The sequence below is a fragment of the Monodelphis domestica genome, chromosome 2 (genome assembly GCF_027887165.1).
Source record: "Monodelphis domestica isolate mMonDom1 chromosome 2, mMonDom1.pri, whole genome shotgun sequence".
Taxonomy (NCBI): Eukaryota; Metazoa; Chordata; class Mammalia; order Didelphimorphia; family Didelphidae; genus Monodelphis; species Monodelphis domestica.
The window spans coordinates 208,266,059-208,285,680 of record NC_077228.1 but is presented as its reverse complement, the minus strand read 5'-3'; the positions used below and the strand labels follow the sequence as shown (position 1 = coordinate 208,285,680).

Below are 19,622 nucleotides of genomic sequence, written 5' to 3'. Positions count from 1 at the left end.
CTCCTCTCTAGATGCTTCAGTTTCTTCACCTATAAAATGGAGATAATAATAACATGTACCTCCCAGGAATGCTGTGATAATCAGTCAGAGAACTCTAAAGCACCTAGCCGTGTTCATGGCATTTAATAAGTGCTATATAAATGTTAGCTATTATTATTGTCGTAGTAGTTATTTTTTATTGTTATTAAGAAACTTCCACTGGGCCAGTATAACTGAGTCATCGAGTACATGGAGGAGAGTGGGATATAAGAAAGTTAGAAAGATAGGAAGGGCCCAAGTTATAAAGAGCTTTCAATGCCAAATGGGTTTATTGGATCCTGGAGGTAATAGGGAGTCACTGGAGCTCATTGAGCTGAGGGGTGACACAATCACACCGAGGTTTTAGAAAAATCATCTTGGCAGCTGAATGCAGAATGGATTAGGGGAGGCCAATGGGCAGGGAGGCCAATGAGAAGGCTATTGGTGTAGTCAAGGTGAGAGAGTGGGAGCCTGAGGTAAAGTTGTGGCTGTGTGAGTGGAGAGGAGGGGACATTATGAGAGATGCATTTGTCAGTGATGAACTACAGCGCCCCATGTGTATTTCCTTCAGTTTGCTTTCTTTTGCTTCTCTTTTATTTTCACCCTGATGCCTTAAGCCTTCCAGGAGGTAGCATCATCTCCTGTGGTCCTGGGACAATATGACTGAGCAGTGGGAAGTGCATTTTCAATTCTATCAGCATCTGGTGATAGCTGTATTCTCCAGATTCTTCTGCATCTCTCTTATTTGAAACATTGGACTCTGACACCTCCCTATCACCACACCTTTCCTCAATTTTTCTGTGTTTTTAAGAAAAAGTTTTTCCCTGAGATAACTACAGCTCCCACTAAAGAAAAGGTGTTGTTTACGTCAATGTACCGACCTCGGGATCTTTTTCTTTCTCTTATCTATTCCTGCACCTCATCTCTTTGTGACAGAGTGCTAAATCCTTTGCTAGTCTTTCTGCAACTGCATTTTCATAATTCCTCATCTTTTAAAAGAAATGTTTTATTATTGCCTGTTGCACTTCAAAGACTTTTGGGTTGATAAAGGTTACAGGTGACTTAATCATCAGAGTGCTAACAGAAACAACATTAGCCTTAGGAATTGGAAAACAAACATGGGGAAAACATTAACAAACTGTTCAAAACCAAAAGAACTCACTACAAAGCCTTGACTCACTGACTCAGTCTCTGAGGAATCTTAAGGGAGAGAGAATTATACAATTCTCTTTCTCCATTCCTACTTGAAATTCATTTAGAAAGTCCCTGAGCAAGGACTGCAAATGGCCAACCACCTCTTCACGAGGCAGGCAAATGGAAATAGGAAGTCAAATTGTTTTTGGTCAGGTTTGCATTATGGCTTGAATTGGTTCTCTGTATTTTTCCTATAAAAGTATTTTCACAATTTAACAGAAAGGCCAAAGAGGCATTAAAGCCAGTGAAAATCCCTGTTTATTCTCTGCATCCACCAGAAACTAGAGAAATCATTCCAATTGAGCTTCCACCTTGTTTTCCAGCAAGGAGGCACAGTATTTAATTGGCATTTATTAAGTGCTATGTTCCAGCCATTGTGCCTAGGTCACACAGAAAAAAAAAACAAGAAAATAAAAATAGACCCTGTCCTCAGGAAGCTTACATTCATGTACATAGATAAGAATATTAAATTACAATCCAAGTACACATAAGATAAACTCAGAGGGGAAGACACTTGGCAGCTAAAGAGACCAAGAAAGGCTTTCCACAGTAAACTTTCTTTTTTCAAATCCAAAGATATTTTATTTACATATAATTACATGTGATGGTTACATGTAATAATAATTTTCAACATATTTTTTCCAAAATTATAAGATCCCAGCCTCCCTCCTTCCCCTTCTCAGAGATGGTAAGCAATTTGATCTGGGCCATGTATTTGTATCATGAAAAACACACTTCCATATTGGTCATTATTGTAGAACATACTCATACAAAGCCAGAACTTCAAAATAAAGTCATAAATAAACTGATGTGAAAGATAATATGTTTTGATCCACATCCTTCCAACAGTTCTTTCTCTATTGGCAAATAGCATTTCCTGTCAAAGTCCTTCAGAATTGTTGCGGATCATTGCATTGCTGAGAATAGTGAAGTTTTGACAATTGATCATTGTACAATATTTGCTGTTACTGTCTACAATGTTCTCCCAGTTCTCCCTAGTTCTCTCTGCATCAGTTCATGTAGATCTTTCCAGCTTTTATTCTGAAATCATCTTGCTTATCATTTCCTATAAATACAATAGTATTCCATCACCAACATATACCACAATTCATTCAATCATTCCTCAATTGATAGACATCCCCATAATTTCCAATTCTTTGCCACCATTAAAAAGAGCTGCTATAAATATTCTTATATGATTAGGTCCTTTCCCCATTTTTATGATCTCTTTGGGATACAGTCTCCCAGTAGTGGTATTACAGAATCAAAGGGCGGGCTCAATTTTGTTGTCCTTTGGGCAAAGTTCCAAATTGCCCTCTAGAATGGTTGGATCAATTTACAACTCCACCAACAATGCATTAGTGTCACAATTTTGCCACATCCCCTTCAATATTTATCACTGTCATATTGGCCAATCTGATAAGTGTGAGGTGGTACCTCAGAGTTGTTTTAATTTGCATTTCTCTATTCAAAATGATTTAGAATAGTTTTTCATATGATTATTGATAGGTTTGATTTCTTTATCTGAAAATTGCTTGTTCATGTCCTTTGACTATTTGTCAATTGGGGAATGGCTTGTATTCTTTTAAATTTGATTTGGGAAGTGTTGGGTGACTCAGTGGATTGAGAGCCAAGCCCAGAGATTGGAGGTCCTGGGTTCAAATCTGGCCTCAGACACTTCTGTATGACCCTGGACAAGTGTTAAGAGTAAATTTTAGGGTTGAGACTGAATATATTTTTAGTGGTCACCAGGGATTTAAATTCTAAATCCCAATGATATACTCAAGTCAGAATGGAATTGTATGGTGGTTTATTTACAATAGAAGGAAGAAATTAAGAATGAGGGAGAGAGAGAGAAAGGGAAGATCTGCTCTGGCCTGGTCTAAGCCAGAGTTCAGAGGCCTCAGCCAATGGGCCTTCCCAGAAGATTAAATCTAGCTCAGCCTTATAACTCACCACGTGGTCATTTCAGGGAAGCACTCTGAGGTCCCAAACTACACCAAGTCAAGTTCTACCATCAAAGCCCCTCTCACAGGAATTGACAAAAAATATAAAGGCAGTTCTTTACATCACTTTCTGTGTCTCACATGTACCAATGGTGGCTTAAATTTGGCTTTAGGCAACCTAAGGGGTCAATCAGTTGTTTCCAATTTGTCACTTGCTAGCCCATGCGGGTCATAGACCTTCTTCCCCCACAATTACTCCTTTAGTGGGGGTGAATACATTCCTGGTTGCTAAAATTCTAAAGACTAAGCAGGGTGGAGTAAATATAAAATTCACTTAGTCCCCCGTTGCCTAGCCCTTGCCATTCTTCTGCCTTGGAACTAATACACAGTATTGATTCTAAGACAGAAGGTAAGGGTTTTCAAATAATAATAAATAAATAAAGTTGATTTGGTTCTCTGTAGATTTGAGAAATTAGACCTTTATCAGAAAAATTTGTTATAAAATGTTTTCTTAGTTTGTTGTTTCCTTCTAATCTTGGTTGCATTAGTTTTGTTTGTACAAAGCCTTTTTAATTTAGTATAATCAAAATTATTCATTTTACATCTTATAACGCTCTCTATCTCTTGTTTGGACATAAGTTCGCCCCTTCTTCATAGATCTGCCAGATAAACTATTCTATATTCCCCTAATTTAGTTATGGCATTACTCTTTATAGCTTCATTATATACCCATTTTGACCTTATCTAGGTATAGGGTGTGAGATATTGGTCTATATGTAGTTTCTACCATACTATTTTCCAATTTTCCCAACAGTTTTTGTTAAACAGTGAGTTCTTATTCCAAAAGCTAGGGTCTTTGGATTTATCAAACATTAAGTTACTAAAGTCTTTCGCCCTTATATATTATATATTTAAACTGTTACATTGATCTACCTGTCTATTTCTTAGTCAGTATCAAACTATTTTGATTATTATTGCTTTTTAATACATTTTGAGACCTGCTAAGCCACTTTCCTTCATGTCTTTTTTTTCCATTAATTCCCTTGATATTCTTGACCTTTTGTTCTTCTAGATCAGTGGTTCTCAACCTTTCTAATGCCGTGACCCCGCAATACAGTTCCTCATGTTGCAGTGACCCCAAACCAAAAAAATTATTGTGGTGGCTACTTCAAAACTGTAATTTTGCTACAGTTATGATTCAGAATGTAAATACCTGATATGCATTATGTATTTTCATTGCTACAGATTGAGAGGTTGAGAACGCTGTTCTAGATGAATTTTATGATTTTTTCTAATTCTATAAAATAATTATTTGGCAGTTTAAGTGGTATGGCACTGAATAAGTAAATTAATTTAGGTAGAATTGTCATTTTTATTATATTATCTCAGGCTATCCATGAGCAATTAATATTTTTCCAATTGTTTAAATCTGACTTTATTTGTGTGAAAAGTATTTTATAATTGTGTTCATATAATTCCTGTGTGTATCTTGACAAGTATATTCCCAGGTATTTTACATTGTCTATAGTTTTTTAAATGGATTTTTTCCTTATATCTCCTGCTGCTGAACTTTGTTGATAGCATATAGAAATGCTAGTGATTTGCATGGATGTTTTGTACCCTGAAACTTAACTAAAGTTATTCATTATTTCAACTATTTTTTAGTTGATTCTCCAGGATTCTCTAAGTATACCATCATATTATCTGCAAAGAGTGATAGTTTAGTTTACTCATTGCCTACTTTGATTACTTCAATTTCTTTTTTCTGTCCTTATTGCCTAACGCTAGCATTTCTAATACAATATTTAACAATAGTGTTGATGATGGGTGTCCTTGCTTCTCCCTGATCTTACTGAGAAGGTTTCTCATATATAAACTGCATTTTGAAAGAAACCAGGGATCCTAAAAGGTGACAGTTACAAGGGACTGCATTCCAGGCATGAGGGCAACATGAAAAAGGCAAGGACAGAGAAGGGAGATGGAATGTTGAGGGTAAGAAGCAGCAAGATGGCTAATTTGGCAGGATCAAAGACTAGGATAGTGTGAGTAATCTATAGTAAATATGAAAAGGTAGACTGGATTGTAAAGGGCTTTAAATGTCTAAACATAGGAGACAATATTTGTTCTTATAAAAGGAGATAATATGGAGGTTATTGATCTTTATTGAATAAAATATAAACTAGTGACACTGACAGACCTGTGAGAGGCTTAAGGCAAGGAGTCCAATGAGAAAACTATTATAGTAATCTATAAGGAGAGGTGATGAGGAATTGTGACTGTGTGAGCAGAGAGATGCAGATATATATAGAAGTCACAAAAGAAGAAATTTAAAAATTAAAAAAATAACATAGGCAAGAGTCAAGAATTGAGGATGATACCTACTTGTCAACCTAAAGTATGTGATAGTGCTTTCAACAAAAATTTGGGAAGGGAAGAGTACGTAACCAGAGAACAGGAATGATAGATTGATATATTATAAAGAGATGGAGAATTTGGAGATCAGTAGGAAGATAAGAGTTAGTTTAAGATGAATGAAGGATAGGAAAAGATGGAAAGATGAAAGAATATTAGGTTTCTTTAATATGGAAGTGAAATACTTATGGGTGACACAAAATCATGGGTATGGTCATCCTTGTCTATAGGTGAATTGGGGGAAAGAGGCCACAAGAGTTTGCAGATTGAGGGACTCAGAAGTTAGGGTATTTGAAGGAACATCAGCATATATTTTGAAGTGACCTAGAATGAGAGACCTAAGATGGAGAGGATGGCTGTGGCCTAGTCACTGAACTCATTGACAAAGAAGGCAAAATCTGGAGGCATAAATAATGGCTTACAGACTGAATCATCTGGTAGAAACAACCTAGGTGTCATCCTCAACTCTTCATTCTTGCCCATGTTACCAATTTTTAAAATACAATTTACATGTGAAAAGCCTAAATTAATTTACTAATTCAGTACCATACCAATCAAACTACCAAATAATTATTTTGATAAATTTGGATTGCATGAACCCCAAAGGAAATGAGGTGCTGAGTGATGATATTAAAAGAAGATATTAAAAAAAGATATTATTTATCTTCTGATAGCCTTGGCATAAACTTTTTCAAAGATCACAAGACCTTTCTTATTAGTCTCTTTGGGGTTTAATTGGATGCCTGGGTACAACATGTAAACACTCACTCAAATAACCTCAAATAAAAGAATGAAGTTAGTGGAGTTTGTCTTTAGCCTTCTCCTCAGCTTTCTCAATACACTCCCAAGGCCTTCTTTGAACCATGGTTTGGTGCCCAGTTCTGCCAGGTTCTCACACTCCTATGAACCTTTCTTCTCTCCTGTATCTCAGTCTCTGAGAGTCAAGCCTTGTATATCAGTTACCTTTTCACATCAGGTAGGAGAGGAGAGCAAATTCATGTCAGTTTTATTTAAATTGACTGTTTAAGGGCAGATAGGAACTTAAAACAGGGCTTACAGGCACTTGGAAAGTACCTTAGAAGAAATGTGATTACAGTGGGGGAAATGGTTTGCACAGCAACTACATTTCTATAACCTAGGACACCAGACCCAAACTAATAAGATGAAATCAAATAGTAGGGATAAATGTAAAATTCAGCTCTTTGGTTTAAATAATCAGCTGTATAAACTGTGGCCTAATAATAGTTTATGTGAAAAAGACCAAGGGGTTTCAATCAACTAATGCCTTACTTAAAAGAGGGATGCAATTGACAAAAAAATAAATGTGATTTTCAGCTTGCATTAACAGAAATCACATATAGAATTGGGAAGGTGACCATCTGCTATACTCTGATTCAATTTCATTTTGCACATAACATTTTTTTAAAAGACATTGACAAACTGTATTGGATTCAGAAAAAGTTGGCTAAGATGGTGAAGGGCATAAGAATATGGGAAGAAGGAGCTACTAAATATATTTAGCTCAGAAAAGAAAAGGCTTAGGAAGGACATAATACTTATTTTTAAATACTTCAAGGCCTGTCATATAAAAATAAAGTTATGTTTATTCAGTGTAACTTCATTTGTACTAAGTCCAGTGAGTAGAATTTACAAGAAAGCATATTTGAATTTGAGGATGAACTTCCTAACAACTTGAGCTACCCAACAATGGAATATGCTGCCTTATAAAGCAATTCTTTTTCTGACACCAGATGTAGGAGCTAGATGGCTACTTTTCAGGGGTCCCATAGAGAAGACTCCTCTACTGAGAGACCCAAGTGACCTCTGTGGTTCTTTTTAATTCTAATCCCGGGAATCTCCAGGTATGATTCAACAGGAAAAAGCATCCTACTAGCCTTCCATGGAAACTTCCTACTGGAATCTGTGTGAGAACCACCATCCTGGAAGTCCCCTCAGTTCTCCTCAATTGCTTTGATAGCTAACCTGTGGCAATAGCCCTAGTTCCTTCTGTAAGCCCGGAGAGACTAGAGTCAATTTCAGGTCATCTTTCAGCCCCATTAGAGCAGAAAAATGAGGAGAGTGATTAGGCTCAGACTTAATTTACAATTTGCCAACTAATTATGCAAAGTGATACTTGCTTAGGATGAAATGCATTTCTTTCCCATCCCCAAATTCTCAGGCAGACTCACTAAGGACCTTTTAAGAGACAAGGAGTTTTGTGATTTTTCTATTCCCATTTTCCTTTTAGGTCAAAAGGGGTCCCAAAAAATCATTTTCAAGGGATATCTCCAACAGAAGCTCATTGTTGCCCTGGTAACAGTTGCACAAGGTTCTCAGGGCCCCATTCCCATCTTATTTCCTCTAGGAAGGAGTTTACAGTCCTTGTTATAAATCTGATCTTATTGAACAGATAGGACACCAGCCAATGCATACAGGGAGAGCAAATCCTTGCCTAGTGGCATAATGGGCTCCTGCTGAGACTTCGCTGGAGACTCTGACCCTGATTGAAATGTGGAAGGGTTATAAACTTAGAACAAAGCTCCAGCAAGTCTAGGAACTCCCATAGCCTGCTGCTTCCTGCCAGGAGAAAAATGTAATGATTCTTTAAAGCTCAGTGTTGAGGTTAAATTAGCAATTTATGTACCCTTCACTCCTATGGCCTATTTAAGCTCTTCCATTTGTCAAAATCTGGTTCTAGGAGTAGAGATAAGTTTCCTTTTCATATTGCCAAATTTAAAAGGTTTAAACAGCAAGTGAACTGAGAGTTCTGAACGCTTATACCTGTGTACCATTAAGCCAGTCCTAGTCTATTCTGATTTTTTAAAGCTGTCCTAATATTCTCACCTTATTTTCCTTATCCCTTTGGAAGTGATGTAAGACACATTCTTGGAACTAGAGAATTATTCATCTGTTTACTAGTGTGCTGGAAAAGAATTCACTTCTTCTTATCTTCTTTCTCATAGTTATCAAGAAATTATCCACAACCCAGACCCGAAGAAAGTGAAAGTAGGTTTGGGGGTCAGCACTACTTTGCTTATTGAATGTTTCTGTTTCTATGTTGGGCCTGATGCCATGGAAGGAAATAATGAACACCACCCAGAAGCAAAAAATAGCCAAATAAAGCTTGGGAAATTAGATCTAAAGAAAATAATTAGGAAGGCAAGTCTAAGTACACTGAGCACAGAGCAGATAAGAATTTTACTTGATGCTGAAAACTTAAGAAGGAATCGGTCAAGGACAAGAGACTACTGGGGTGCAGAAGATGACTTGCTGCTGATCCCCTGAGATCTTTTCTCTTGTGCTCTGTTTTCATTGTGTGCTGAGCCTTCTTGATTACTTACTGCCTGGAGAGGCCTCTGGGTTGTGGGGGTTGGTTTCAGATCCTAGAAAGAAAGTTTGTTACACATTAGTTAAGTTGGCCTCATCACAAACTGGATATTGTATTGGCTCTCTCACAAACAGTTTTTCTTTTCCATCTTGGTCAAGTCATTCTTGTGGCCACCAGTATTGTACCAAGAAAGTGGCACCAATTTGTGGCCCAAGAATTGACCAGAATCCCATTAGGACCTCTGGCCTACACTCATTTCTACCCAGTTCTCTATGAACAAAGTAGTTTTGGCAAGGGAAGCTGCACTGAAAGCAAAAGGAAATAAGGAGAAACTTCTTGACTACCAAGGGAACAAACATTAGAATGGGTTGAGAAGAGGCTATATCTCTGTGCCCAGAGATCTCTAAGGAGAAATAACCATCTGTCCCAGATGCCATATAAATTATGGCAAAATATGACAAAATAATAAAAATTTATTTAAAAAAATAAAAAAATTACATCCTGAAGGCAAAAGACCAAACCCGATTATCAGTATGGGTATCATTCATTAGTCTGTATGTAACAGTAACTTAAGTCCCTGTCTATGACTCAGGAACCACCTTCCAGCTTTCAGAGAATATGGGGCAGAATCACTCCATTCACATGCTTTATTTTATCAAAAAGGACAAGGCCTCATGTCTTGATTGGATTTGTCACTAGTACTCTAGGGCAAAGTTGTACAGATTATTTCTTTGGGATATCAGTTACTTGCCTCTGACATAAACAGATAGAGTATCCTTCCTTCCCAGTTCCCTAGTTAACCAAGAAGGAAAAGATTAGGGGAGAAACATTCCTGTGGACCGGCCCTCCCCAAACCCCCCAGTACTGTATCCTTCAGCAAAAAAAAAAAAGAAAAACAGAAAGCTAGGTTCTCTTTGCCTCTTGGCAGGACAGCAGAGAGGGAAGTGAACAAACAAGATGGGTATTTCAAGTACGTTTCTTCACACACACATCCTTATAGTTCCTCTGCTCAAATGAGCTCACTCACTGGCTAGTCCTGGCCTTTTGGACTCTCTCTGGACAGACAGCTTGGTTGGAGAGACTACAAAGTGAAACCAGCTTGGAACTTGCACACTGATCTCTGAGGCTATTTAAGATAATTTAAAGTCTCCTGTGGCTCCCTCTCTGTGCCAGGGTGCCTAAGCCTGGGTGTACATATCAAGCCAGCATGCTAGAACTCTGATCCCTCCCACCAGATTTTCATTCCCTTCTTTATCATTTTAATGAAACCCCCAGCTGCTGTCTTGTTTTTGTCCAAGGCCACTTGGTGGGGTTGAGCTAGATGAGGCTGTAACGACTCCTAGTGTCAAATGTGGGTCATCGCAGATGGTTGTCCTTTGGAATCCTGGGCATAGGATGAATGCCAAACCTCTTCCTGCCCTCTCACTCCTTAACCATGGAAATCAGACACTTATTTCTCAGAGGCAATTGTGACCCATGCACTGAAAGTCATGGAGTTAGGCCAGAATGCCCAAAGGCCATAATATCCACTGGAAACAGTTTCTCTGTGACATAGTGGGCCCCTGAAGGTTGGGAATATAATAGTGTAACAGTTTGGGGCTATCCTCAGAAACAAATTGACTGCACTCCCTGAAGATGAAAAGGAGAAGACCTGGTCCAGCTGGATCTTCATCCATGCTCTCTCCTGGTGCTATGGGGCCTTCCTCAGAGGCTCCATCTGCTTAGACTTCTTGGGCCCCCTCTCAGAGAACTATGAGACAGTTTGGTGGCATATCAACATCAGCCAAAATTTGAGGCTAGAGCCTGTTTCCTTCTCTAATATGCCATGAAACTCTGTAAACATCAGTGGAGTTGGGGAAGGGAGATCCCAGTTCTCTTCCCTCTCCCTCCTCAAGCATGCCACCCTCCATCACACTTCAGTTACTACTAAGGCAACATAAGTGGCATAAACCCTGGTGAAGTCAACAAAGAAAAGGAGAATTGTGGCTCTCCTGATAGATTCAGCTCATCTCTAGGTTCTTGCTCAGAGCCAAATGATCAGGACAGCCAGGAGCTAAGCCATATGCTTTCAGGTCTCCCCAGCCATGTGTTCCATCAACGACTGGCCTGGTTGCTAGCTCTGTGTTAAGGTCAGTAGAATGAGTTCAATTAACACAGTAACCCATCCATTCTAGCTCAATTAAGACAGGGATAAGAATAAACCAGGTGGGATCCAAGGCTCCTTAGGCTCTAAGGCAATCTTGGGTTGCCTGATGAGGCCTTCTTATTGGGTAGTACCAATAACATGGCACCCTTCTTCTCTTCTCATAGTTGATGGTTTTGGATTGAGGATCCCCACCTCCACCCATGACCAAGTGTTTTAGTTGTTAACACAGCTGTAAAATTGTTACTTGAGGGCAGGGGGAGCAATGTATGTGCCCAGATTTGACAACCTTCATATTGTTCCATGACTCAGCTCTTTGGCTGTTCTGGCAAGGTCACTGAGGGATGCCTTCCAGTTGGGCACATGATGATTTTCCGTGACAGCCAAACCCAGAATACTGCAGAAAGAAAACAATTAATTCTCCTGCAGATCTGTAACCCCCTCAAGCAGATCGGGGGTGGCTGAGAGCCATGAGAGCACCTCCTTAGCATGTCAGAGGCTGGGCCATAGTCAAATTAACTCAAAAACAGCAAATCCTATAGGGCAAATGGATTAGGGGACCTGAGTCTGGGAGCCAGAAAGACTGAAACAGGTCTAGAGAGGACTTGGAAGCTCTTGGGCCTCTTGTCTGTGTTCAACTCCCTTTCCAAGATCCCATGTTCTACCGTAAAAGCTAAATTGAGGATGGCCAATAGTTCAATTCCTTTCAACAACTAGAAATTATTTCTAGAAGCATCTACTGAAGCTATATAAGAATGAGACTAGGACAAGACCCCTAAGTCCCCCACAGAATAAAATGAACTCAAAATAATCTTTTCCAGGAACCTTATTCCTCTCTATGTGTCATCTTCCACTTGACTTTCCACCACTCCCATTTATCCTTACCACTATTGCTTCTTGAATACTAGATGATTTCCCTGGGCTGTGGAAGTCACTAGCTAAAATCTGAGTGTCTGGAAAGAGTCCCCTAGACCTTGGGGGTCTTGAAGCTTACAATATCTCAAGATTAAAAAAAAAAAACCTGCTCCCAAGGCCAAGTGTCAAGAGATATGATATCCATCTGGATGTGATCTCAGGGGAAAGAATGGAGTCTCTGTTAACTCCAGCAAAAAGTTCTCTGAAGTAGGAGGTCCATCACTAGGAATAACTAGTCTGGATTTTCCACAATCCTCAGCTGCTTTCTAGAATAATCATGTGGCTATGGAGAAAAGATGGAGGACCAGAAAGTAATGAGCATTTAAATGAATAAACATCCTCTTTGTTATCTGATAGACTTCAGTGACTGATTAAGGGCTTCCATTGCTTAGCCTAGTACCTGGCACAGAAGTGGGTACTTAAGAAATGCTTGCTGACTAACTGACTATAGAACATAGAGAATACACTGCAGATTGTGGCCAGAACTGTCTAAGAGGATCTTCTTTGCTTTCTAGATTCGGATTCAGGAGATGGTAATGAAAACAGTGTATTCCAAAGCAACAGCCGGTTCGTCTAATAAGGAGGGTGGTCGTGGAGCTCAATAGGGGACCTCTCTACCCAGCTACCTTCTCTGTGCTCCCCATTTGTGCCTTCTTTCCTCCTTTTTACTGAAACAGAAACCATTGAGTATGCCATTCACATTTTTATTTTACACCCGTCTCTTTCTGGGGTCCGGCTTGAATATTTTAAAACAGCAACATCAACTGACACGGGCTTTGGAATAACATGGTGCAAAGCAGTTAGTGGTGAGCCATCCACTGATTATCTCCTCCTCCTGCCCAGCCAGCCCCTCCAACTCCCCATACACAGTGGGGACAAGCCCAGACAACTGCTGGTTGCTCTGCTCCCACCTTTAAGCTCAGAAGCTGCTGCCCAGGGTCACCTGCTTCCTTGCCTTAGGAGATAGGCTCTCTGAGAGGACACTTAGCTGCCCTGGTGGGCACAGTGAGATGTTGATATCCTCTCTTGGGCACTGCCCTTCCAGAAAGGAACTTGTTCAGGTCTCCAGTCCACACTGAATGGAAACCTAGCAGTGGCACAAGCGTTCAGTAAACTGAGTTTATTCACCCACTTTATTTAGTTTTCTTTAATGAAATACGCTCAGGGCCGGGGCCCCAAAGGGTACACAAGTCACCCTCCTGCCTCCACCTAAGAGACAAGCGTCTTTAAGGTCAGTGTTTTTCAGGATGGTGTATTCTCCAAGGTGAACAGTCGGAATCCTGGGATAGCCACCATGGCTGGCATCTGCTTCCCAAGTTTCTTGGCGGCCCCATTAGGGTCCTGTTCATTTAGCATTTCTTCATCCTTATTCCCTAAACCTTCCAGATCTTCTCTTCAAAACCTTTATTCCCTATGGTATAAAATAGTGGAAATACTCCTTAAATACTGATAGTGGAAAACTACCTATGATTCCCTAGGTTTGAACCACATTTCAAAAAGCTCCTTGGCAAAACATGAGTAAAAGGGGCTTAAAATAGACATTTGGACTGAAGAGGGAATAGTTGTCTCTGACATTGGTCACTGGAAATGTTTGGAAATTGTCCTTTAGCCCAAGGACATGGTGCCCTCTTGTCTAGGGAAAGAAGATGGGCAGAGGAAATTTTATCTACACTCTGTTCTGAGTCCAGTACACAGGAACATCCCCTAGTACTTCCATAATCTCTAGCAACCATGCCTCTGGGAATGGCCTCCCTTCAGATCTCCTAGGTCCTATTACTGTTAGTCAATCAGCACACATTAAGGGCTATCATGTACTTGTCATTGTATGAGGCACTGGGTGGAGAGGAAGGGTGTAGAAAACAAAAATGAACCAGTCTCTGCCCTTGGAAAACTTACATTCCAGGGAGAGCATTCCAGGTACACGGGACAGACAAGACAAAAATACAGAAATGGGAGATGGAGCATTGTGTGTAAGGAACAAAAAACGTAGGCCAGTACAAGGGGAAACCATAGTGTGCATGGAGAGATACTATGAGATATTGGAAAGCAAGAGACCAGATTGTGGATATCTCTAAATGGCAAACAGGGTTTGACTCTAGAATAAATAGGGAGCCCCTTGAGTAAGGAGATGGAAGAGTCAGAAACGTGGATGGCTGTGTGGAGAACAGATTGAAGTGGGGAAGAGTGTTGAGGCATGGAAGTATTAGGAAACTGTTGCAATAGTCCTAATGTGATTATTGCAATAACACAAGGAAATGAGGACCTGAATGCAGGTAGTCAGTAGAGAGAAGGGGTAAGATGTGCATGAGAACACTGACTGTGGAGATGATAAGATTTGACAAATGAGTTAGATATGTGGTGTGAGGGTGGGGAGTTGAAAATAACACCAAAGTTTTGAACCCACGACAATGGAAGGATGGTGGTATCCTTCTTGATAGTCATAAAGAAGTCTGGAAAAGCTTTCACATATTGACTTTGAGATCTATTTCTACAAGACAACCAGTTCAAATGGCCAGTAGGTAGGTAGTGATGTAGAACTAGGAGACAGGACTGGATACATCAATCCGTGAACTAGCTTGCCTAGAGATGATCACTGAACCCCTGGGAACTGAGGCAATCACCAAAGAGTAGAGAAAAGAAGAGGGCTAGGACAGAACCTTAGGAAATACCCATAGTTAGTGGGCATATCATATATAGAAGCTGATTAGGTAAAAGAGGGAACCAACTAGTGAACAGTCCCAAAAATTCAGACAAGGGTGTCTAGGGGGAAAGGGGAGTTAATAGGGTCAAATGCTGCAGAGAGTCAGGAAAGATGAGAACCGAGAAAAGGCTATTAAGGGGCAGTTAGGTGGCTCAGTGGATTGAGAGCAAAGCCTAAAGATGGAAGGTCTTCAGTTGACATCAGACACTTCTAGCTGCATCCCCCTGGCCAAGCCATATTAACCCCAATTGCCTAGCCCTTACTGTTTATTCTTCTACCTTGGAACTAATGCTTAGTATTGATTCTAAGACAGAAGGTAAATGGTTTTTATAAAAAGAAAAAGAAAAGGTTATTGAATTAGGTTATAGAAGGAAGCACCAAAGATCTCCATTTCCCAGAATCATAATTTTGGGAATATGGCCTGAAAACATGGCCTAGCTTAAGGAAAAGAGAATATGTAATTGGGGGAAAATGAGAGTGTGTATGTGTGCTGCAAAAAGGGAGAAGGGGGGGGGTGAGAATGGGGAAGAAATGGAAAAGAGAAAGGAAAAAAGATTAAATGGAATGAAAGATGCTGGGGAAAGAAGTAGAGAAGAGATTCTCCCTCATATCTAGCTAAGACCCAGATTTAGAGGGTGTTTTCTCCCAAATTCCCTCATCCCCACCTTGGCATTTTAAGCTTTTAGCACCAACTGCCACCTCCTACCACAGCAACCCCTTTATTTACCCTCTCCACTGCTGCTGAGAGCCCCACAAGCTTTTATTTTTAAAAGGTGCTCAGACTAAATTATAGGGCCAAAAGAAGCCCAGGAAAATTTATTTAGGAGGATTCTAGTTAAAATTATCCCTAATCAACCTCATTTGTTCTGTCAACTGTATGGCAGAATGAGATCTACCATATAGTTAATTAGAAGATTAAACAAAACTTCTTTCAGCCAGAAGGCCTATTCTCCTTTAGAACACAGAAAAACAAAGTGATATCTTTTGAATATTGATAGGTCCTGTTAGCCTCCCAGAATAGGTATGATGGAGGCTGAAGATTTCATTAGGTTATAAAAGGAATTCTGAAAATCTCAAGTTGACTATTTTGCATACAACTTAAGCCCTTTGGAATGCCATGGGGAAATATTTTGAAAATAAACTTAGGACCATAACATCATTGCTTTAGATCTGGAAGGGACCTCAGAGACTATCTAGTTCAACCTTATTTTACAGATAAAATACATTTAGAGAGGATGTGACTTGCCTATGGTCATACAACTAGTCAGTATCAGAAGTGGGATTTGAATCCAGGTCCTCTGACTCCAGCTAAATATAAAAGACTTGTCATTGTCCAAGCAGTACAAGGGTAAAAAGAAAACAAACTTTTGGGTATTTAAAATAGGATTTGGTAAAGTTCATCAGAATTCAAAATTAGACTATGAAAATAGATTCGGACAGCTGAGGCCTCCAGCACTATGTCCAATGTTTTAGACCTTTTTTGTTGGAACTATCTCCTATATGTTCATATCAAAGCCTTTTGTGAGGAATTACAGAACTGTTTTTCTACAGAAAAATGGAGAAAGCCGCTTCTCAGCCATTTTACTTGGGCAACCAGGAGCACCATCTTTTGCTACCCTGAACTCAGAGGAGAAAAAAACACATATAGCAGAATGACTTCAAATATGTATCATTGCCATGAATTCTACATCACAGTGTCACAAATGTCTTCTAAAGTTTCCCATTATTTGAAAGTTAAAAGAAAGAGGGGAGAAAAAAAGAAACCAGCATTGTTCATTAAAGGGCAATCAGAGTGGGCCAGAAGTTGGTATACCAAGTTGGAAGAAAGATAGGCAGGAGCCCCTTGCCATGTCTTCAGTAGCTTTTATTCAGAAGTGACAGCATCAGGTGACGAGAAGTGGGACAAAGAGCCCAAATGTGAAAGCTAAGGGAATTGACTATAATTTTCTGAACTCTTTAAAAATTTCAAATGTCACTTCATCTAAAAAAAAAGGAAATATTTGTTGCTTCATTCACCCATCTTCCCTCCCTCTCTACTTCCTTTTTTTTCCTTCCTTCCTTCCTTTCTTCCTTCCTTCCTTCAAAAAGGAAGTCCTTGTCCAAAGATGTGCTACTTCTGGCAAGAGCTAATGTGAGGATACACAACAGCTTTTCTTCTGGGAAGCCAAAGTACAAAGGTGAAAACTAGGCCAATCCAAGCAAATCAAGGACATCTGGTATTTTTAGTTTTGAGCCAGGCTCCTCTTTGGCCTCCTTTTTTCCTCTTCTTCCTCCTGAAGACACTCACTCAAGGAACTCCTGACATTGTGGGGTTGAGGACAGGAGGGAAGACATCTAGAAAGCAGAGACTTTATCCACTTTGGCTCACTCAGCACCTCCAACCTCAGGAACAATAGGTAAGTGGCAGTCCCTAGGCGGTCACGATCCAGAGGAGTGGCCTGGGCCCTCCACTGATCAAAACTTGTAGAGAGTTATTTTCCACTTTTTCCTTATTTTCCACTTAAAAAAAGTGATGTTTTAACTCAACAATGAAGGGGAATGAGAACTTCTATAAGAAGGTCCAATATAGGATTTCCCCAGTCACCTTCAAGGTATAGATGAGAACCAGAAGGAATCCACAAGTTGTTCTAACCCACCCTCTTCGTAGTGGAGCAAGTCCAGGGAAGGGTATCGCCTGGGGAGCTAGATAACACAATGGATAGAGTACCAGACCTGGAGTCAGAAGGACCTGGGTTCAAATTTGCCTTTGGATATTTCCTAGCTGTATGACCTTTAAGCAAATCACTTAAACCCAACTTACTAGCCCCTTACTATTCTTCTGCCTTTGGATCTATTCTTAGTATTGATTCTAAGACATACAGTAAGGATTTTTTAAAAGAAAAGGGTATCTCCATGGAAAAGAGGAAAGAATGATTTTGAATACTCATCAAGAGTTCTGGAAAGTAGGAGAGAGAAGCAAGTAACTGAAGTTCCCATACAAACTCAAAAAAAGAGGCATTTTCACTTGATAATGCCACTAATACAACTAGCATTTGCACATTCACGTTTACAAGGTGCTTGACAAATGTTCCCATCTGAGGTGAAGCTCATCCAGTTGGCCCAGGTTAGGAAGCCAATAGAAAGGGACCTGGTTCCACAGGAAACCCATATCACCACAGAAACAAGGAAAGTTCATTTTTCAAGTCTCTTGAAGGTCTTTTATTTTTTTTAAGAAACAATGAAATGTCTTTTTAAAAAAAAATTTTAAACTACCAAAAAAGTGACCGTGTCCTTGAGTCCGTGTTCACATTGTCCTGTGCCTGTAGTAACCAGGCCCAGCTTGAGCCTTCCTGGGATTCTTGTCACTTGCAATTGATACTTTGAAAGATAGTTGGATGGAATCTCCTGAGCTGAGCTGAGTTGGCCCCAGCTTCTCTTCTGAAGTTCTGGAACCATTTCTCTCTGCTCCACTGGACAGCCTATGTCAGGCACCATGGAGCCAAGGCTCCCATCCTGGAACCTTTGACCCCACAGAAACCCAGCTCTCCCCTCTCTGATGAACCCGTCCAGTCCCTCCCCTAGGAGTAGCAGAAGTGTTGCCCTCACCCCCACCCCCAAACCTGCCATGAGAACCAGGGCTAGAGAAGATAAAGAACTTACTTCAGTCCCCATGGGGGACTGGTTCCTAGAGTGAGGACCTCCCCCGACCTGCAGGAGCCGCCTCCAGCTCAGTTCATCCCAGCTCCAAGGCCAATTCATGGCTGATCAAGGTGCCCAGTGCAGCAGCCCCTTCAGTCAGTCTCTCAGCAATCCCCTTCCTTATCTCTAAGCCCCTCCCAGTAGATGGAAATTACTGCCTTGGACTGCTGCTTGGTCATAGGGGCTGATCCTCATGCCCAGCCAGCTCAATCCATTGCTACCCCATCCTTCATTCTAACCCCGGGTTCTCCAGAGGCCTGTGTTCCAAGGATTTGTGCCCCTCTGGCCAGCAGGCATTCTTCCTAGCCTCTGGCCACTTCCTTTCCCCAGGATTCTCCAAACAAGTGAGGGCAAGAGGAGGGGGCCCATCATTCCTGGGGCTCGAACCTACAGAAAATCCAGCAGCAACTGGAGACCAAGGTCTCCCTCTCCCCTGATGGTGGGTTTGGGGTAGGGAAGGAGAATGGGAAGGATCAGGGAGACTGTAGGGGTAGAAGTCACTAAGAGCTGCCTGAGGAACCAGGAAGAAGGTGCCAAAGACATTGTAGACCAAAGAGGTGACAGTGGGTAAGCAGGGGAGGCAGGGCTGAGACTAAAGGAAAGAACCAGACCCAAAGGACAGGCAAAACAACTGTCTCTGGGCAATCTGCCCCGCCTTCTATTCTTGCTTCCCTCAGGGTTGCCACACCACCCTGAGAAGAGAAACCCCGTGATGCTATGTCCAGTAGAATCAACGGCTGCCCTCAGCCCAGCTCTCCCATCCTCCCTGTGCTTGCCCAGAGCCCATCCCAGGTTCCAGGACTCCCTGCTTAGCTCTCCCATTAGACAGCGAGACAGGCCGGGCAACCTCCCACTAGCCATCCTTCCCTGGTACTGCCCAGCCCCCCGCCCAGCCCCACCCCGACACGGCCCCCAAACTCTAGTCCTGCTGCTCATTCATCTCCATGTCAGATACCAAGATATTCTTCTCGGCCACCTCCCCAGGGCCAGAGGAGCTGCGGCTATAGCGGGCACTCTCAAATGCCCCTCGCTCAGGATTGCGCCTTCGCCTGTACAGGAGTGCAGCCACGGCCAAGAGGCCCAGGAGCGCCAAGGTCGCCAGCACCACCACCACCAATGCTGTTGGGTTCTGAAGCGCTGCCCACCAAGGGGAAAAAAAGCCACTCAGCCCTTGTGTCTCAGACCTACTCTCCCATTGTGTCCTCCCTTCCTTGGAAACCTGGGGGCCCCTTATGCTATGGTGAACTCTTCGGTTCTTTCCCTTTGGCCCTGCTGGGCCAGGGGAAG

At 41.2% G+C, this 19,622-nt stretch overlaps 2 protein-coding genes across 11 annotated transcripts in view; one reads left to right on the top strand and one right to left on the bottom strand.

Moving 5' to 3' along the window:
• The window catches only part of MARCHF10 (membrane associated ring-CH-type finger 10), a 259,755-nt gene extending 246,667 nt beyond the window's left edge, over nt 1–13,088 (top strand). For all 9 annotated transcript variants that reach the window (XM_007482534.3, XM_007482531.3, XM_056817044.1 and 6 more), the window contains 2 exons: nt 8,534–8,576; nt 12,472–13,088. In XM_007482534.3, coding sequence (XP_007482596.1) covers nt 8,534–8,576; nt 12,472–12,533 — 105 coding nt within the window. In that variant the 3' untranslated portion in view covers nt 12,534–13,088. The remainder of the gene's footprint in view (nt 1–8,533; nt 8,577–12,471) is intronic.
• Nucleotides 1,768–19,622, bottom strand: part of MRC2 (mannose receptor C type 2) — a 115,909-nt gene continuing 98,054 nt past the window's right edge. Inside the window, exons 30-31 of one of the 2 annotated variants that reach the window (XM_007482540.3) lie at nt 8,912–8,953; nt 1,768–2,278 (exon numbers count right to left, since the gene is read on the bottom strand). In XM_007482540.3, the coding sequence (XP_007482602.2) occupies nt 2,223–2,278; nt 8,912–8,953 (98 nt within the window). In that variant the 3' untranslated portion in view covers nt 1,768–2,222. Of the gene's footprint in view, nt 2,279–8,911; nt 8,954–17,827; nt 19,473–19,622 lie in introns of those variants that run through there. The other variant, XM_007482539.3, reaches the window with a different exon arrangement.